Here is a 20,230-nt window from a genome sequence, read left to right as displayed (position 1 = left end):
TGGGTGGATTCAATACTACCTCCACCTTGCTTACAACAAAACTGGAACGTCGGCCAAGGAAGCAATCAAAGGTGATTTTGCTTTCATCTCAGATTCTTTTCTAGAAGGAGTTCAGAGCTACTGAGTGTTTACCACCACTGCAGGTGAGTGCTGGCTGCTATATCGGTCTACCTCCACTCTTGTTGTCTCTCTCTCCCTGCCCTGTCTGGTAGAAATCTGACAGAAATGGAGATTGGCAAGCACGCTTAGATCAGAGGCTTCAAGCATGGTCTGGCTGAATGAGCGAAATACATTAGATGCTGATTTTCTTGGAAGGGATCTACTGTAAAGCAGCCTTAAGCAACCTGGTTTGCGCAGGGTCTCGGGGTCCAAGGCCTGGGAGTGTGGGTCAGTTTCTCTCTTGGACGGGCCAGTGGGGCAAGGGACTTGAGTGGTTGCAGTTGGTTTTGTCCACCAGTCTTCCTGCCTTCCTGGTTCTCCACCTGTGGGCTCCTGGGTAGGGAGTCTGAAAACTGAGTGATAGACTTTCTTTAAGTGTTTGGCTGATAGTCCCTCCAGTTGGGATCAGTTGCCTTCTGATGCAGGAAGCTGGTGTGGCCTTGAGCAAGAGGCTGATCTTCCGGGCAAGTCCCTGGCGAGGCCGTAGGACACGAGAGATGTCTTCTGTTGAAGCCTGGGCTGACCCCACCGATGTCAAGCTGTCCTTCAAGAAATCGTTTGTTACCCTCATGTTTCATGCTCTCCTTTGCCTGGGGCTGCCCAAGTGACGTTTGCTGCCCAGCTCCATCCTTCCACTAGTGCTGGCAGCAGGGGTGGGTTGAGGCCCAGTTTCATGAAGGTCTTCACTACCCGTGAGTCCCTCACTTTCTCTAGGGTTAAGAGCCAAGAGGGTGGAACTTGTAGATGTGACTTCCAGGTGTGCTGCCGCTTTGGCATGCAGAGAGTTCCAGTGGTTGCCTCTGAGACCCAGGGGGACCCTGCCCGGCTGAGGGTCAGGCTCCAGCTCCCTGGAAGTGCCCTGGAGAATAGCCAACTGTGTATCCTCTTCCACATGGAGCAAACCCCACCCCACGTTTTGTCCTCCTAGTGGATTTGGGCTTTTCTCCCATTGCAGGAGACCGAGCTGTTCCTCCTTCCGAAGACCTGCTTTGGGCAAAGGAAATGGCGAGGTACTTAGACCTTTCTGACCAATCTGTAGGGAGCTGAGGCAGTCCTGCTGGGCTGCTGCTCATTCTGTAAGGTGAGGTTCAGAGGAAATGCACAGAATTCCCTTAACTCCATGCTGGGGGCCCCAGCTTGCCTGGGTGCAAGTGATTTACCTGGTTCTCCATTCCTACTTTCCATGCCAGTTTCTCCTTGCTCCCTGTATAATATACTTCCTGTTTCTACAGCCTCTTCCAGCCCCGCACTTCCCCAACTTCTGGGTAAGTCCTCGTGAATCAACATCTCCATGTGCGGCCCAGTCCCTTCAACAGACCCTCCTCCAGGTGGGTGGAGCTCGAGGGCTAGTTGTGGAGGAGGTCGGCAGGAAGGGGTGTTGTCTCTGAGCAGGTCTGAGCAGCAAGCAGTTCTACTGTTGTTGACATTTCTATTGGTCTGGCTCTTAACGGAGGACTCCTTGTCACATGGATCTGGGGGAGGGGAGGCTGAATGAGATCCTTGTCCTGCAGGATTTTGCACAAAAACAAGAGAGACTGACAGCATGACAGACAAAAGCTGTTGATATCTTTATCCTGAAGGTAAGAAAAGAGCTTGCCTTACATTTGAGACAGATGCACTGCCTCTCAGAAACCCCATCCTGGATATCTAGTCTAAAAAGCTAATGATCCTCAGCTGAAGCACCACAGATGCAGCCAACTTTCATATTATTTTGGAGGTATAAGGATTCATCAAGGGCCCATGCTTTCCCTCATCCCCAAGCCTGTTACTTTTGCCAAAATGGGACCGGGGTGGGGAATTCAAATCAGTTCATTTGACTTCTCTGAACCGAGGAAAACAGGAGGTTGAAAAGTAGAGATCAAATAAGGTTGGGTAATCTATGGGGATTTCAGGTCTCCCACTCTCCACCCTGCCAATGGCAAATCAAGGGACGACTTCCCCAAAGAGTAATAACTCCTGCCTGATTGGATCTGGGGAGGGGTTTTCTGGCACTCGTGATGGCTTGGTCACTTCCAGGGTGGTGGTTCCGTCCTCTGGGTTTTCCTTCTCTGCGCAAGCTGAACAAAGAGATTAGCTGTAACCCTAGCGTTACCTTTAAGATGATCCATATCTGAAGGTGGAGCTGGGGCAGCCCCCTTAGGGAAGGGCTGAGAGAAGCTCAGGGCCACCTCCTTCAGCTGCTTTAGTGCTTTTTTGGCAGTTGGGCAGGGCTGATAGTCATCACAGCACTTTGTGTGGTATTTCCAGAATCTCTCCCTTGTAAGTTTTTCACTGGGGAGGAAGAACTCTGGTTGGGCTTCACAGAAAGGTGGAACCCGGGAATGTCCTTTCAGTGGGGTAAACTCAAGGTCCTTCACACCAATAGCTGGACACATCTCAGCGAGATCTTCTGGTTGAATTGGTCCATGAGTGAATGCTGCTTTGGAGGATTTAGTGGAGACAGAGTTCTCATGTTTCTGGGAAGCAGGTGGAAGAAAACCATCAGGGGTGACTGATGGCTCATGTTGCAGGCGCACATCTTCACCTGCCTTACCACCCTTGTAATCTTCTAAGCTCGTGACAGGATGCTCCCCTCTTTCTAAGCAGGCCTCCACATTAGGTAGTTGGGCTGCACCCCTGTCTGAATGGCCCTGTACATCCTTGCCAGCTGTTTCTGTTTCCCAGTGCTCCCTGTTGCTTTGGGGCACCTGTGTATGGTTAAAGGCATCACAATGAAAGCTACTCCAGGTCCTCCTCCTCCTGTTCAAAGCTGTATGGGCCACAATAGGATCTCCCATTTGAGAAACTGAACTGATCGAAGAGGCCAGAGCAGTCTGAGTCACACAAGCCCATGTCTTGGGCTTCACAGCTGTCTCCTCCTGGTGTGTCTCAAAATACTTGACTGAGCCTGGAAAAGAATGAAATAGCATTTGCAAGGAGTGCTTCTGGGGTATCCCTGGCCCTGGATTTGAAGCTTTTTTATTTTTAATGGTATTTGTTCAATACTTACTATGTTACTGAGGTAGATACAAAATAACTGGGTGGGGCACAACCACTGTCCCACATAGGGCTCAGCCTTAATCCCCATTTTACACAGTTGAGACAACTGAGGTGCAGAGAAGTTAAGTGACCTACCAAGGTCACACAGCAGGTAAGTGGCACACCCAGGCTAAGAACACAGGGCCTCTGAGTTCCAGGCCCATGCTCTTTCCACTAGGAGACACTGCTTCTCTTTTAAAGAGAAGCTAACATCCAACTAACATGCAGTGAGAAAGTGGTAAATTCATAAAGTGTCTGGGTAAATCTGGGGACAGGATATTCACAAGAGGTCACCAGAATGAAAAGTCAGGTAGTAGACTCAATGAGGGCTAAATTGATATAAAACAGAGATTTATGACACATTAATAGAAGGAAAAATTAGGAATGGCAAGGAGGGCAACCATTACACTACTCCAAACATCCTGAAGTCACTGCTCAAGGCAAAATCCTGGGCTGAATTGATCAGATCCACTGTGGAATTGCTTATTTTATTAATTATAATAATAATAGTAATAATAATGGAATTTAAGTGCTTATTACATTCCAGGCACTCTACTAAGTGCTGGGGAGCAAATCAGGTTGAGCACAGTCCCCATCCCACAGGGCTCGCAGTCTTTATCCCCATTTTACAGATCAGTACCAGGCACATAGAAGCTAAATAACTTGCCCACCGATCACACAACAGCCAAATGGTGGAGCAGGAATTAGAACCCAGGTCCTTCTGCTTCCCAGGCCTGTGCTCTATCCACTTAGCCACTATGCTTCCTTAAGCAAATCTAATATGCAATTTTGGGATTCTTGCTACCAATGTAAGTGGTTGGTACCATTATTGACTAGGGAAAGGGAGCACAGAGAGAGGTCTAGGAGGCAGAGGTCCTGAATTGGGCAAGTCACATCCTCTTCACGCTTCCACTTCCTGCCCTGAAAACTGGGGATAATCTGCAATTCCCTGCCTCACATGTTGTGGGGTATGAAAGTATAATGCAAATACAAGATGACCACAGAAGAACAATCAATTTCCTTTCATTTCTATAGCATTCTCTGATATTACATGAATATTCCCATCTTCACTCACCAGGCACTCCTGGGTCTGTATCATTTGTCCAGTCTGGTCTTTCGTGTCTGACAAGTGTGCTGCAGTCCCTGGAATCTCTCTTTAAAAGCTTCTCCTCTAGGGTGTAGAGAGAGCCAGGAGCACTCACAGATCTGGACATCACATTTGCTCCCCGGGCACCTTCTCCAGCCACCGAGGGCACGATGGAACCTGGGTGGAGATGTCCCATTACTTCTCTCTTCTCTTCTCCCCATCCGGAAGGCCTTCCTCCAGGGGCGGGTGGCCAGGTTGGAGGATCAGAATAGGCTGGGCCAAGTGAGTCCACTGCTTGCCTCTTCTCTGCAGTTCTAGTCCCGGGGAGTGGCAGAGGAGAGGCAAACCTAGGCCTGGAGCAGACTTTCTGTGAGTCCTCATGCCAATCAGCCTGAAGGCGCTGGCCATATCCCTCTGGATTGGTTGCTCTGCTCTGCTTCCAGGGCTTCCAGACGCAGTAGACAATGAGGGATGCAAGCAGAGGGAAGGAAAGACCCCCTGCAGAAGTGCGGGCACATCAATTTTAATGCCACTGATTCCACTGCCCCCTTCCCTCCCCTTCACCCTAGCTCCAACTAAGTTCATAGTGGAAATCATATTTGAAGGCAGCAACAGTGACTACAATCTCCCACTGTGTGTGGAAGGTAGTGGTGGAAGGGAAGGAGAAGTCTATGGACTACTCCCTTTCCCAGGGATATAATATAATAATGTTGGTATTTGTTAAGTGCTTACTATGTGCAAAGCACTGTTCTAAGCACTGGGGTAGATACAGGGTAATCAGATTGTCCCTCATGAGGCTCAGAGTCTTAATCCCCATTTTACAGATGAGTAACTGAGGCACAGAGAAGTTAAGTGACTTGCCCACAGTCACAGCTGATATCTGAATGGATGTGGCCTATTAAAGCAGCAGTAATGGATTGGCAACCCCCTCCCCGCTACTCATTTGACTTAGCCAAATGGAAACTATTGCCCTGGTCCTTTCTACAAATAAGAAACCAGAATTGCCCTCTCTCCCAGTTCCAACTATCAATCATACTTATTGAGTGCTTACTGTGGGCAGGGTAGTATACTAAGCACTTGGGAGAGTACAACCCAACCATTTAACAGGCACTTTCTCTGCCTACAGTGAGCTTACAGTCTAGAGGAGGAGACAGATATTAATATAAATAAGTTATGGATACGTACATAAGTTCTGGAAGGTTGGTAGTGAATAAAAGGAGCAAGTCAGGGTGATGCATAAGAGTGGGGAAAAAAGGAAACGAAGACAGAGGAGGCCTCTTGGAGATGTGCCTTCAGTAAGGCTTTAACGGGGGGCAGAGTAATTGTCTGTTAAATAGGAGGAGGGAGGGCATTCCAGGCCAGAGACAGGATGTAGGCAAGAGTCAGCAGAGGTATTGATGAGAATGAGGTACAGTGAGTAGGTTGGCATTAGAGGAGCAAAGTGTCTGGGCAGGATTGTAGTAGGCGAGTAGTGAGGTGAGGTAGGAGGTGGTAACGTGACTGTTTTACTGTTTTAAAGCACTTTAAGGAGTTTCTGTTCAGTTGGGCGGGGGGGGGCAACCAACCAGTGGATGCTGGATATTCTTGAGGAGTAGGGAAATGGACTCAACACTATTTACAAAAAATGATCCGGGCAGCAGAGTGAAATATGGACTGGGGAGAGACAGGAGGCAGAGAGGTCCTGGCTGATCCAGTAATCAAGGTGGGTTAGGATAAATGATTGGATTAAGGTGGTAGCAGTTTCGATGGACAGAAAAGGTTGGATTTTAACAAGGTTGTACAGGATGTCTCGACAGGATTTAGCGATAGAATGTATGGGTTAAATGAGAGAGGAATTGAGGATACCACCAACTAGTCCCATGGTTTACCTAGGGTTTTTGCCCCTACTCCCCCTGCCCCACCCTTTAGCAGAAATGCTTGGCCTGAAAGGGTGAAGGGTTTCACTTGCCCTGTGGGAAAGTGCTCCTTGACTCAAATCTCCCCACTGACTGACTCTTCTAAAATCATCTATTTACCTGCAAAGCCATAGAGCACACTCAGGTCTGTGGAGTGAGGTGGCAGTGGGAGGGGTGCAGCTGGAGTCGTAGTGACGCAGACTTCAGGTCCTACGCTCAGGACTAGTCGGCCCCTCAGGCGTTCTGGACTGTGGCAGAGGACGCTCTTCAGGTCCTGAACTTTCTCTCCCAGCAGCTGGAAGGCAGCGACCGAGACGCAGTTGCAAGACCAAGGATTTTCTTGGAGCGACAAGGCGCTTACCGACTCTGGGAGGCTGGGCAGGGTCACCAATTTATTCCTCAGCAGGAGCAGCTCTTTCAGGGCCCTCAGAGGACTGAAGACATCGTGGTCGATGAACAGAATCTCGTTGCTGGACAAATCCACCTGGGACAGAGAGGTCAGGCCATAAAACGTGTCTGTGGACAAATACCGGATGAGATTGGACGACACTGAGAGGTCCTCCAGCTGGGCTAAACGCTCAAATATCCGAGGAGGGAGGTAGGACAGCCTGTTCTTGGAGAGGAGGAGTTTCCGTAGGAGGCCGGTGTCCAAGAACCAAGACTTCTTCAAGGAGTCCAAGAGGTTGCCCATGAGAATCAGCTCCTCAAGGGCCCTGAGTCCTGAGAAAGCAGCTTCCCCTATTCCACAGCTCTGCAGCTGATTGTGGCTGAGATCCAGGCTTCTTAGCTTACTGCTCCCGTTGGTGGCAAAAGTCCCGTTAGGGAGGGAATACAACAGAAATCCAGTCATGGACAGCAAGTGGAGCTCAGAAAAGTTCTGAAAAGAGGCGGGGGGTATTTCACTCATGTTCCCGTGGCGTAACAACATCTTCTCGGTGGAAGAGGGTATGCTGGTCAATACTAAGAAAGAAGGAAAACAGCCAGACCAAGAAATAAGACAATGCCTTGAGAAAGGCTGACATCTAGGGAAAAGGGGGAACTACCGCTTAGGGACATGCCTTGGGTGATTTCCATACAACCTCTCCCCTTCTACCCCACCTCATCTAATCCGTCAGGCAGGGAAGCCCTGGGTATTTTCAGGACTCATAAAGCCTGGCTTCAGAACTCATGCATTGTCTATACAGAATCTCCCTCAACTCCCACATACATTCTCCAAGCCAAGAAGCCCAACAGTTTGGGCATTTTAGGAGTCACACTTGTTATAATTCCTTTGTAGTAAGGCCCCCCCCATCTGTAGTTCGCTTGTGGGAAGGGATTCCCAAATAGATTGTAGATCAATCAATGGCATTTGAAGTGCTTCCTCTATGCAGAGCACTGTACTACTGGCTTAATATTCTACAACACCTCCTCCCCTCTGCTGAAACTCTCCCCAGATCTGCTAAGGAGGGATGTGAAGGGGCCAGAGGCCAGCCTACCTTGCTGCAGCACAGACACCTGCTCACATTCAGCCAACCCTGTAGCACAGTATTTGCAGTTGAGAGGACAAGACCAGGCCATCCGCCACCCCAGCAACAGGAGGACATTGAAGAGCAGTTCAGCGCCTGTAACGAACACCCACCAATCAAATTCACCTTCATTTATGGCAGGGCCTTTGGTTTGGTGACTTCCACAGTCTACAACCTGTTTCACTGGATGGCTGGAAAGTCCGATAGAAGCCCTCATCAGTGGACTGTTTTTAGCTTGTAAAACTCCAGGAATTTCATAACGATCCCTATGATTCACACAACTTTTATCCTTAATGCATGTATTCAGTTTCCACTGGGGTATGGTGAGGTCAATAACAAAACAAATTGATTATATGGCCATCTCACCGAGAGGCAAAATCATTGTGGCACAGCAATATTATATACTGATTTATGGATGCTACTTATTCTCTCAGTCATCTATCCAGACTCCTGCTATTACCACCTTCCAATTCCCAGCTCCCACTACTTGTAAATAATTTGTGTCTACTTGTTTCCTTCACTAGGTTATAAGCTCCTTGAAGTGAGCCTTAAGGCTGACAGCCACAAACTCTAGCACAACAAGAGCAATCCTGGAGAACCATGCTGGTGGAGGGGGAACCTAAAAGGGAGAAAATTAATAAAAAGCAATAGCTTCTGGCTAGATATGGAAAAGGGAGATAACCTTTGAACAGCAATAGCCTCATAATTGCTCTGCACTCTGGGGTGAGTATACAACTTCCCTCCACCATATTCGGGTGTCTCCAGGGTCTCTCTTCTTACTGCTTTCTCCACTAAACCTACCTGGCAGTTGAAGGTAGACCTGATGACTAGAACCTGGTAGGTGCAGGTAAGTTGGCCGGGTTAGCACTTCCATTAAAAAATTATGGGGTGAGAGAGCTGAGTTGAACAGCAATGTGCCTTTTGCCCCCATTTCCTTTATCCCTTTGAGCAGAAGAAAGGAAGGATTGTGAAGAAAAAGTTCTTCCTGCCACTCTTACAGGGGAAGATGTTTTCCCTCCTCAGCTTCCTCCTCTTTCCCCTCTTTTCTGCTGCCAACACAGGGAAAGAATGAGGTTTAAAGAAAGTGAGAATAAGGCAGCAATGGGTGAATCAAAGTCAGTGTGTGTGTGAAGGCTGAGTTCTCCTTTGTTCTTTTCAGAGAGAGGAAGTCAATCCAAGAACCAGAAAAAAGGAAATGTTTGTGTAAAACAGGGTTCACTTAGAGGAAGGAGGAAAAGAGACAGAAGAAATACAGATGGTTAGATAGTGTCAGGCCACCAGCCCACAAGGCAGAGCTGCTGTTCTGCCTGAATTCCCGGTCTCATTAACTAGTCATTTCTATCCAGCTCCTACATCCAACGGAACAGTGCTACATTTCACACATCCACCCGACTTAAATTGCCAGCTTCCCCTCCACTAATGATGCCAGCTAACCCTCTATCCACATCTTCACATTTACACGTTCAGAGTCATGCATGCCAATGTAGTTTTGAATAACCGAGGCACCATAGAGTCAAAGAGGCTAGCCGTGCTATCTCACAGACAGTAAAGACAATTCTGAGAGCCTAATTCTACTTTCTTTGATGACTGAAAACCACACGATTCAGAATTCAAAAAAGACTACAACATTACCTCCTTCCTGGTACACTGGTGGCTGGTGAGAAGAAAAGTGCTGATACACAGCTGGCCATCAGGAATGACTCCTTACTTTTCAAACTGTAGGCATGAAATGCCAGCTTTTGGCAAAAAGATGTTAGGTTTAATGAAACTGACATCTGTTAATCTGTTTCAATGGGAACAAGCTCCTGGAATGCCTTAGTTTGGCCCGTTTCTCCAACAGGGCAGGAGTCTCCATAAGAGAAAAGAGAAAACTTTTGCTTTCAGAAAAGAGCCTATATTCTGCTTTATCAACTTAAATGATTAACACAGTTTCTGACAATCCAAGCAATAATAATAAAGCCAGCTTATTTAGGTTTCCCAAGCGAGCAAAGGAGTTTAAGTGTGGTAAATTACTGGCCAGATTGTTTCCTCAGTTGCTGCCTCTTGGCCCATCATGTTCAAATCAATGCCAAGATCATCCCCACCGCCCTGCTCCGAAAGTGAAAAAAATCAAAACGCCAAAGATCTAGAATCACTGAAACAAATATCTTTCATCTACATATAAATACCGCTGTGAGTAAAGAACTTACTGTTCATCCTTAGACTCAAGCTTGAGTTTTGTCCTTCAAGTTCCACCTCCTTGGAATGGAATGAGCTGTCATTTCCCAGAGTATTTATGCCTCCTGATCATCAGCTTGGCCCATTAGAGCAGTTATCCATGACAGGACATATTACAGATTAACAACACAGGAGACAAGTTCAAACAGGAAACACCCCTAGCTATAGGAAAGCTTGGAATGTTCAGCCCAACAGTGCTGCACATTCTCTGCACCTCCAACCCTCTTCTCTCCTTGACTGAACAGTACATTTGGTCTCCATCACCAGAGGGAAGAGAAGCCACATTTCACAAAAATGACACAAACTTGCAAAAAAATTAATTGAATGCAAATGTATTTATTTCAAGAGCCATGAGCAGGTCCTATCCCCTTAATGTCACCTGGAATATCTTCAAAATGAATAAGAGGTAATTCCACTCTTATATTGTACTCTTCTAAGCGCTTAGTACCAATGCTCTGCACACAGTAAGTATTCAACACATGCTGATTCAAATTATTTTGTATGTTTTCTAAACAAATATCACATAGTGGGTAGAGAACTGAATACTATATGTATTTGTTTAGAATAAGTATAAAAATAGAGATGTATCTATATACACAAGCATATACATATCTGTATATGTACACAGATCTACAGATATATGGATGCTGATTGACTAGTTCAAAATGTTAACCACAAAAAGAATAACACTGCTCCCAGAAAGCTGTTTTGCAGTTAAAACCCCTAGAACCAGAGCTCTGCAAAGACAACTGAAATGAAAGGAAATCATTCCTGCCAAACCTTCGGTAGCAACCCTCCAGAGGGTTAAAACAAATCTAGGCTCCAGGGTTGCAAACAAACTGTGCTAGGGTGCGTTTCGGCTCCAACATATTCACTCTAAGAACTCTTAAATTGTCTAATCATTATAAAAAGAAAGAACACAGTACTGAGGACAGTCTGCTAATCTGAGTTGGGCAGGAGTAGGACAGTGCAGGAACAAAAATAAACTCAGGACTGCCAGAAAACATATTGTCACTACACGTTTTGCCTAGAACATTGTTAGGGAATTAGGGAAGATTCATCCAACAACATGAGTTTGTTTAGATATGAAGCACCATGGTGTCAAAAGGAATAACATTTCCTTAACAAATGTCCAGTGAAGCTGAAAATGGCTCTTCCTGTCTCTTCTCTCATCGGTCTTACACTTTGGTGGCTGACTATCTGGTCTCTGATGTGTCTCCTTCCAATGCTTCCGGGTGCATCGGCCACAGCTCTCCAATACCTCATGCAGCAAGTCACGGAAGGGATACTGGGTCGTGTCAAATAATGGAGTGTGGCCTGACCGCAAAGAGGGGATTGTCTTATTTGCTGGAAGTCTAGACTGCAAATATGCCGCACCTCCATCCCACATCATCTCTCCCTGAATGCCCAGAATATTTCTAAATCCTTTCAGAGACAGTGAACTCCCAATATTCCCTACAGCTGGTTCTTGTTTGGAGACCTTCTCACTCAGAGGATTTGCTTTGCTTCTCTTGCTGATATCAGACTTGTCCATACGATCATTCTACAAGGCCAGCAATGGGTCACATTTATGGGCCTTTATCATCAGTCCTTGCTATTGGTATAGCAGGAGAACAGGGGAGTAGGTACTGATGTACCTTCCCAGAGCCCCTGGGCCCTTTGGAAATTAAACCTGGGTCTTGCTTACCTGCTGCTTGGGGCCACGTCTGAGATCTCCTCAGAGGATGGTGGGGCTCAGGGTTCCCATTTCTAGTCATTGCCCCTTGTGGTATAGCTTCAATCTCACCGAGTTTTTCAACAACCAGAGGGTCACTGAGATAACTCCCAGGATCCAAGTTTTCAGCCTTGGCAGAATTTTTCCTCATTTCTCATGGAACCTGGCCCAGCAGTGAAGGAATTGTTTCCCCTGCATCCTCACCTTGGGGTCTTCCAGTCAGTAGGAAGTGCTGATTTTCTTCATTGTTGAAAGACAATGCCCTAGCCCTGTTGGAGCTTCCGCTGTAACAGGTCCGGTCCTGGAGGCCAATACAACGGTTTGTTCTCGATGGACATCCACGTGACCCAGGCCATCTGTGTTGCCTCTCGAATACTCTGAGCTCGGGACCATGGCTGAAGGTGACTTAGCCCGACTTCTCGGCACCTTCATTTACCAAATGGCATTCTCCCTTGCGGGTGACCGTCCTATCCCTCAAGCTTCTGATTAACTGGTTTAAGATAGAGTCTTTTCTAGATGTAGTCAGGATAGTTGCATCCCCTTCATTTGGTTGGACTTGGATTCTAACACATTTTTTCTGCCAGTGTGCCAACAAAAGCAGCCCAAGCCTGAAGGACCCTGAAAAACACAATCCAAAATTGTTAGCCAAAATGCACTTTTAAATCTAAGGGCACTTACAATTTTTCAGAGGCCAGGAGCTGTTTACAATTAATAGTAGCCAAAAAACAAACAAATTTACTAAATAATTCTAGGGGAAATACATTAGTAAAGTACAAAGAGGGAAGTTACTTTGAGCGGCCTTTTGGGCAAATGGGTAATAATAATAAACAATTATTTCTATACATTCTGCGGCACTTATATCCAAAGATAATTTTCATGAATTCAGTTTTTTGTGAGTATATTTATGGAAAAAGTCTACAGGAAAAAAATAACTTTGGTCTTGGTTCTACTTTCTCACATCGGTGACTGATATGATTAATAAAATCTCGCTCTTTGTGGCTGAAGCTGTTATGTAGGCCATTACTAATATCTACTCACCAGTAAACAAGTTTGGAATTCTTTAAAGAAAGGTTCATTAATACTCTAGATGTCTTAGGAGACTCTCTTGTCATCAGTAAGGACAAAACAGGAGGTGCAGTAGCAAATATCTCTTCAAAGCCTCACCTTCCTCCCCATTATAAAGAAGGGGCCTGAATGGGATCAGCACACCAATATATGATACAACTCCCACCTGAGGTGAAACAAATCAATAAACGGCATTTATTAAGCATTTACTATGGGCAGCGCATTTAACTAAGCACTTGGGAGAGTATGACAGAGTTGGACAGAGTTGGCAGACACATTCTCTGTCAACAATGAGCTTACAGTCTAGAGGGGGAAAAATACTTTAATATAAATAATTTATAATATATAATTTAAAGAAATGTACATAAGTGCTTTGGGGTTGAGTGTGGGGTGAATAGCAAATGCCCAAAGGTCACAGATCCAAGTGCATGAATGATGGAGAAGGGAGAGGAAGTCAGAGAAAAGAGAGTTTAATCAGGGAAGACCTCTTGGAAGAGACTAACCCTAATAAGGCTTTGATGGTGGAGAGAGTTGGCAGTCTGACATATATGAAGATGGAGGGAGTTCTAGGCTAGGAAGAAGACATAGGAAAGGGGTCAGCAGCAAAACAGATGATGCAAAAGGGCAACTAAATTTATGAAAAGGCCTGAAAGAAATCAGATTGTAGTCGGGGAAAGTGAATCAAAATTTTTAACGTCTTTACTTCAGATACGTAAGAGTAGTGGCTTCCTGCTGTAGATACAGGTAACCTCAAATTATAAACATTATACCTATTCGAGAGGCAAGGTTGGAAGGACTTGTGAAAGGCATATGAGCTGGTAAAAAAATTCAATCTAATTAATATTTGGAGTCTCTCTGCAAAGATCTACTACCCACAAACTGCAAAAGTGAAATTTTTCCAGAAAGACTGAGTTAACATGCCACTCAAACTAAAAAACTAAAAGCAGCTGGCTTAAATCCTTTGAAGACAGTAACATCCTTATCAACAAACTACATTTACCTTATATATGTAAAATGTGAAATTATCATTGGATAGTCACTTATTTTATCAAACCTGCCATTTCTATTCAAATCACTTTCTCTGTGGTACTGTCTCTGTTTTCTTATTTTCTCAGCATCTCGCAATTACTCTTTTAGAAAAAGGAGGTTTTTAAAAAAATGGATTTTGGGAGTCATGGATTAGAAGGGATGTGTTTCTGGACACAGAATAAAGTTCCCAAGTTCAATGATGTTTGCCAAAAATACAACATACCTATGCACACCAATGTGGCTGGTAATCCAATTATAGTGAATGCACTTTCAAAAAAATGTAGGTAATACGATGGATGGACAGCGAAAGTCTGAGACCTTCCAAACAGTAATTCCTTTCAGTCTAGGTGGACTATGGCAGGTGACCAAGGAGGCATCTTCCAAAAGAGAAGCAATCAAGAGTTCCGAAAAAGAATTCAGATTGTCAAAATTACATCACATTTTAAAAAACAAAGACAAGGTAAAAGTGGGCTAAAAGTTTTAATTTAGCTTACAACTAAGCTATTTCTGGAAATTTCTTAGTCCTCTCGAGTCAATATTTTTGCTGTCCTATCAGCCCTCCTGGAAACTATCGAACTGATTTAGAAAAAAATACATTATTAAAAACCAATAATGGGTGAATACAATTAAGGACTGGTCTGGTTTCTCACTGGAAACAAGACTAGCAATAATGAGATATTACTTCCATTCACAAAATTACATTACATTTCAGTGAATTTTTCCTCATAAAAAACCCAGAAATTCTTTTTGTTGTTTATGTTTTATAATACGAACATGTTAATATTTGCTATCAGACTGCAGCTATGAGGCAGGTCTCTACTGCAAGACTAAGATGGGGTCTCAGCCAAGTAAGTTGGAAGATGAAAAAGAAACCCAAGCGATGAGACCCATTCATTCATTCATTCATTCATTCAATAGTATTTATTGAGCGCTTACTAAGTGCAGAGCACTGTACTAAGTGCTTGGGATGAACAAGTCGGCAACAGATAGAGACAGTCCCTGCCGTCTGACGGGCTTACAGTCTAATCGGGGGAGACGGACAGACAAGAACAATGGCAATAAATAGAGTCAAGGGGAAGAACATCTCGAAAAACAATGGCAACTAAATAGAATCAAGGCGATGTACAATTCATTAACAAAATAAATAGGGTAACGAAAATATATACAGTTGAGCGGACGAGTACAGTGCTGTGGGGATGGGAAGGGAGAGGTGGAGGAGCAGAGGGAAAAGGGGAAAAAGAGGGTTAAGCTGCGGAGAGGTAAAGGGGGGACGGCAGAGGGAGTAGAGGGAGAAGAGGAGCTCAGTCTGGGAATGCCTCTTGGAGGAGGTGAGTTTTAAGTAGGGTTTTGAAGAGGGAAAGAGAATCAGTTTGGCGGAGGTGAGGAGGGAGGGCGTTTCAGGACCGCGGGAGGACGTGACCCAGGGGTCGACGGCGGGATAGGCGAGACCAAGGGATGGTGAGGAGGTGGGCGGCAGAGGAGCGGAGCGTGCAGGGTGGGCAGTAGAAAGAGAGAAGGGAGGAGAGGTAGGAACAGTGGAGTGTTGTTCTTTGGGCATTTTTCATCCTTGTAAATCAATCTTACTTTGGCCGCACCCACAGCAGGGCCAGCCACACCAGTGACTCCACAAAATAAGATGCCCAGATTTGTGGGTGCTCAAAGTAGACGGGGGACTGGATGTGTGAAAAAGAGAGAGAGCGAGAGAGAAAGGGATGTGAGGGGAGGGAATGAGAAAGAAAATGGTAGAGAGAAGTGGGTCCAACAGAGAAGAAAGAGGATAAAGAAGAAAAGGAATGGGCCAGAGTAGAGGGAACCCAGACTCCCTCCAAAAACATTCATATCTGCCATTAGCGGAGTCCCAGAAGATTGTTTGTTATGACCATTCTGGGCTACGTACCTGAAGACAGTTCCATCTCACTGCTTCATCCCTTGTGAGCCAGTTTATCCCTCTCTATGTAAGGGGGTAGAAGGGTAGATGCCTGGATGCTGGTACCCAGAGTCATAAGATTCAGCCTACTTTAGTCGTATATTCCTCTCTAATGTTCCCCCTCCATCTCCATAGTTCCTTATCCCTCTTGGTGGGCATATTAACAATTTGCCACACAAATACACTTTCTTGAGATAGATTCAGAAGCAGCGCGAGAAGCAGAATGGCCTAGTGGATAGAGCACGGGCCTAGGAGTCAGAGGGACCTGGGTTCTAATCCCAGTTCCTCCACTTGTCCGCTGTGACACCTTGAGCAAGTCACTTAACTTCTCTTTGCCTCAGTTACTTCAACTGTAAAATGGGCATTAATACTGTGAGCCCCATGTGGGACATGGACTGTGTCCAAACTGATTAGCCTGTGCCTACTCCAGAGCTTGGTGCATGCTTGGCACCTACTAAGTGCTCAACAATTATGGCAATAAAAGCATTAGGAAAAACTTCACTTTGAAAATGGTTTAAGGGGCTAATTCACACTTTATAAAAAGATTATCTGAGAACTAGAAATCAGGTTAAATTGGGTAAACTCCTAAAAATACATTCCCCAACTGTATGATTATATGGCTGTTTGTCCTCTATACTGATGCTGTGTAGTTCACTTAAACAAGGGGCCCTTTATACTTAAAAAATTTGAAATAGCCTATACAATTAAAAACTACTGCAAAAACTCATCTCTAAAGAGTGAGTTACCTTTACTAGACTGATGGACATTTCAAACATTACACTAGAAAACCATTTTCTCTTGCATTTGTTGAATAGGCTTTTACGTTATGAGTTTTAGCATTTAGGTTATGAGGCACCTGGAGGTTTTTCTCTCCCGGGCTAACAGTCTCCACAGTACCCTTATTTTACCAAAGGATTAATTCCTATTTTGACCTCTCCCAAGATCTCTATTCCCGCTTGATAAAACATGCACGTTCTTCCACTGGAAATGTCATCGGTTCTTTTATAGTAAATAAAAACATTAGTTCAACCACCATATAGTGATAAACCATCTAGACCATATCTGTTCAGGAAGTAAGCCAAAGAGTCTGTTGATTAGTGGGAAAAAAAAATCCTTGCTATTCTCGAAACTGTGATGAGTCAGCCATCGAAAATCATGGAATTTTTATGCACTTTAGCATTACTGGAAACAACAAAGCAACAAAATTCATCTTTAATCCTCCACCACTAACCAAAAAAACCCCAAAACCCAAAAAATGCCAAGGGAATTATGATTTAGCTAGTGTTAATTTAAGGATAGCTGTTTAATATAAACTGCAACCATTCTAGATAAGAGCCTGTTGGAGGGACATTAATTTTAAACTTAATTAAAAGATAGCCCAAAAAGATATGGAATTAATCTGGTAGTATGCAAGCAATCAGCATTCAGAATCCTTACCTTGCAGAAATGCTTCAAACTCCTTAAGATCAAAGGAACAGTTCCAGGGGTACAGAAGCAGCATGGCTTAGTGGAAAAAGCTCGGGCTTGGGAGTCAGAGGTCATGGGTTCAAATCCCAGCTCTGCCACTTGTCAGCTGTGTGACTTTGGGCAAGTCACTTCACTTCTCTGTGTTTCAGTTACCTCTTCTGGAAAATGGGGATTAAAACTGTGAGCCTCACGTGGGAACCTGATTACCCTGTATCTACCCCAGCGCTTAGAACAGTGCTCTGCACATAGTAAGCTCTTAACGAACACCAACATTATTATGACCCAGTTTCATGGATGGGGAGAAGATGCCTTTGAAAACATCTCAAGATCGAGAGATTGTTGTCAGATATATCTAAGGACTTCAACTTAGATAAACTCCCCAGATAAACATAAACTCCCCAGACTTCCCATGGCAATTGTATGGATTCTACTGCTTGCCAAATTAAACATAGTCAGGTTGGTAAACTTTGACAACATCTGGGGTCCTATTTCCTCAATGCTATTCAGAGCCATTGTGAGATTTTCTAAGTGACCTGGCTTAAAAAGCCAAAGGGCCAATGCAGTAGACAAATTGTTGCGATATAAATTGAGTTTGGTGAGACTCTGGAAAGCAGAAAAGGCTCCAGGTTCAATCTTCACATTACCATCGTTGGCTAATGCTAGACTGGTGACAGTCCTCAAGTTTGTACCAAGTAACACAGTAGAGTTGATTGCTTTGATATTTGGTCACTACAAGAATGGAAGTCAGGCTTTCTGGGAAATCTATGAATAAAACCAGGAAAAAATATTGTACACAAAGAGGAACAGAATAGTCTATTGCAATTCCAACATGTCTTTAAAATAAAATATGACTATTCAGTACCATAAAACCAAATATATAAGCACACAAATGCCTCTCTTTACATTTATAGTAGGAGGGTCGGTGGTAGTTGCCTCTTGCTGGAGAGTTTAGTCCCCCACAATAATTATGAAATTAAAATACAAAAGCTAACAATGGGACTGCCCAAAATATCTTTTGAAACAATAAGAAGCCAAAGTGGGATGTGAAAGATAATAATAATTATGGTATTTGTTAAGCACCTACTATTGGCCAAACATGTACTATGCGCCGGGATGGATACAAGGAAATGGGGTGGACAGAGTCCCTTGTTCCACGTGGGGCTCTCAGTCTCAATCCCCATTTTACGGATGAGGTAACAGGCACAGAGAAGTGAAATTTCTTGCCCACAGTCACACAGCAGACAATTCATTCATTCATTCAATAGTACTTACTGAGCGCTTACTTTGTGCAAAGCACTGTACTAAGCGCTTGGAATGAACAAGTCGGCAACAGATAGAGACAGTCCCTGCCGTTTGACGGGCTTACAGTCTAATCGGGGGAGACAGACAAGAACAATGGCAATAAATAGAGTCAAGGGGAAGAACATCTCGTAAAAACAATGGCAACTAAATAGAATCGAGGCGATGTACAATTCATTAACAAAATAAATAGGGTAATGGAAATATATACAGTTGAGCGGACGAGTACAGTGCTGAGGGGATGGGAAGGTAGAGGGGGAGGAGCAGAGGGAGATGGGGGGAAAAGAGGGTTAAGCTGCGGAGAGGTGAAGGGGGGTGGTAGAGGGAGTAGAGGGAGAAGAGGAGCTCAGTCTGGGAAGGCCTCTTGGAGGAGGTGAGTTTTAAGTAGGGTTTTGAAGAGGGGAAGAGAATCAGTTTGGCGGAGGTGATGAGGGAGGGCGTTCCGGGACCACGGGAGGACGTGACCCAGGGGTCGACGGCGGGATAGGCGAGACCGAGGGACGGTGAGGAGGTGGGCGGCAGAGGAGCGGAGCGTGCAGGGTGGGCGGTAGAAAGAGAGAAGGGAGGAGAGGTAGGAAGGGGCAAGGTGATGGAGAGCCTCGAAGCCTAGAGTGAGGAGTTTTTGTTTGGAGCGGAGGTTGAGAGGCAACCACTGGAGGTGTTTAAGAAGGGGAGTGACATGCCCAGATCGTTTCTGCAGGAAGATGAGCCGGGCAGCGGAGTGAAGAATAGACTGGAGCGGGGCGAGAGAGGAGGAAGGGAGATCGGAGAGAAGGCTGACACAGTAGTCTAGCCAGGATATAACGAGAGCCCGTAGCAGTAAGGTAGCCATTTGGGTGGAGAGGAAAGGGCAGATATTGGCGATATTGTAAAGGTGAAACCGGCAGGTCTCGGTAACGGATAGGATGCGTGGGGTGAACGAGAGAGACGAGTCAAGGATGACACCGAGATCGCGGGCCCGAGAGACGGGAAGGATGGTCGTGCCATCCACGGTGATAGGGAAGTCTGGGAGAGGACCGGGATTGGGAGGGAAGATGAGGAGCTCAGTCTCGCTCATGTTGAGTTTTAGGTGGCGGGCCGACATCCAGGTGGAGACATCCCGGAGGTGGGAGGAGATGCGAGCCTGAAGGGAGGGGGAGAGGACAGGGGCGGAGATGTAGATCTGCGTGTCATCTGCGTAGAGATGGTAGTCAAAGCCGTGAGAGCGGATGAGTTCACCGAGGGAGTGAGTGTAAATGGAGAACAGAAGAGGGCCAAGAACTGACCCTTGAGGAACTCCAACAGTTAAAGGATGGGAGGGGGAGGAGGCGCCAGCGAAGGACACCGAGAATGACCGGCCAGAGAGGTAAGAGGAGAACCAGGAGAGGACGGAGTCCGTGAAGCCAAGGTGAGATAAGGTGTGGAGGAGGAGGGGATGGTCGACGGTGTCAAAGGCAGCAGAGAGGTCAAGGAGGATTAGAATGGAGTAGGAACCATTGGATTTGGCAAGAAGGAGGTCATGGGTGACCTTAGAGAGAGCAGTCTCGGTAGAGTGGAGGGGACGGAAGCCAGATTGGAGGGGGTCCAAGAGAGAATGGGAGTTAAGGAATTCTAAGCAGCGATTGTAGACGACTCGTTCTAGGATTTTGGAAAGGAAGGGTAGTACGGAGATAGGGCGATAACTGGAGGGGGAAGTGGGGTCAAGAGCGGGTTTTTTTTAGGATGGGGGAGACGTGGGCATGTTTGAAGGCAGCGGGGAAGGAGCCATTGGAGATTGAGTGGTTAAAAATAGAAGTTAAGGAAGGGAGGAGGGCAGGGGCGATGGTTTTAATAAGGTGAGAGGGAATGGGGTCCGAGGAGCAGGTGGAG

At 45.6% G+C, this 20,230-nt stretch overlaps 1 protein-coding gene across 1 annotated transcript; it reads right to left on the bottom strand.

Annotated features, from left to right (window-relative positions):
* Window positions 1-269: 269 nt before the first annotated feature.
* Window positions 270-12,822, bottom strand: LOC114811110. Its single transcript, XM_039911793.1, has 5 exons — window positions 12,634-12,822; window positions 7,635-12,213; window positions 6,280-7,119; window positions 4,253-4,762; window positions 270-3,046 (listed from the first exon to the last, which is right to left on the bottom strand). The coding sequence occupies exons 2-5, from the start codon at window positions 7,879-7,881 to the stop codon at window positions 2,166-2,168; spliced, it is 2,478 nt and encodes an 825-aa protein (XP_039767727.1). The 5' UTR covers window positions 7,882-12,213; window positions 12,634-12,822; the 3' UTR covers window positions 270-2,165.
* Between the last annotated feature and the right edge of the window lie 7,408 nt (window positions 12,823-20,230).

The sequence above is a fragment of the Ornithorhynchus anatinus genome, chromosome 4 (assembly GCF_004115215.2).
Source record: "Ornithorhynchus anatinus isolate Pmale09 chromosome 4, mOrnAna1.pri.v4, whole genome shotgun sequence".
In the NCBI taxonomy this organism is placed as follows: domain Eukaryota; kingdom Metazoa; phylum Chordata; class Mammalia; order Monotremata; family Ornithorhynchidae; genus Ornithorhynchus; species Ornithorhynchus anatinus.
The sequence above is the reverse complement of the archived record's forward strand: the minus strand, read 5'-3'. Positions and strand labels throughout refer to the sequence as shown.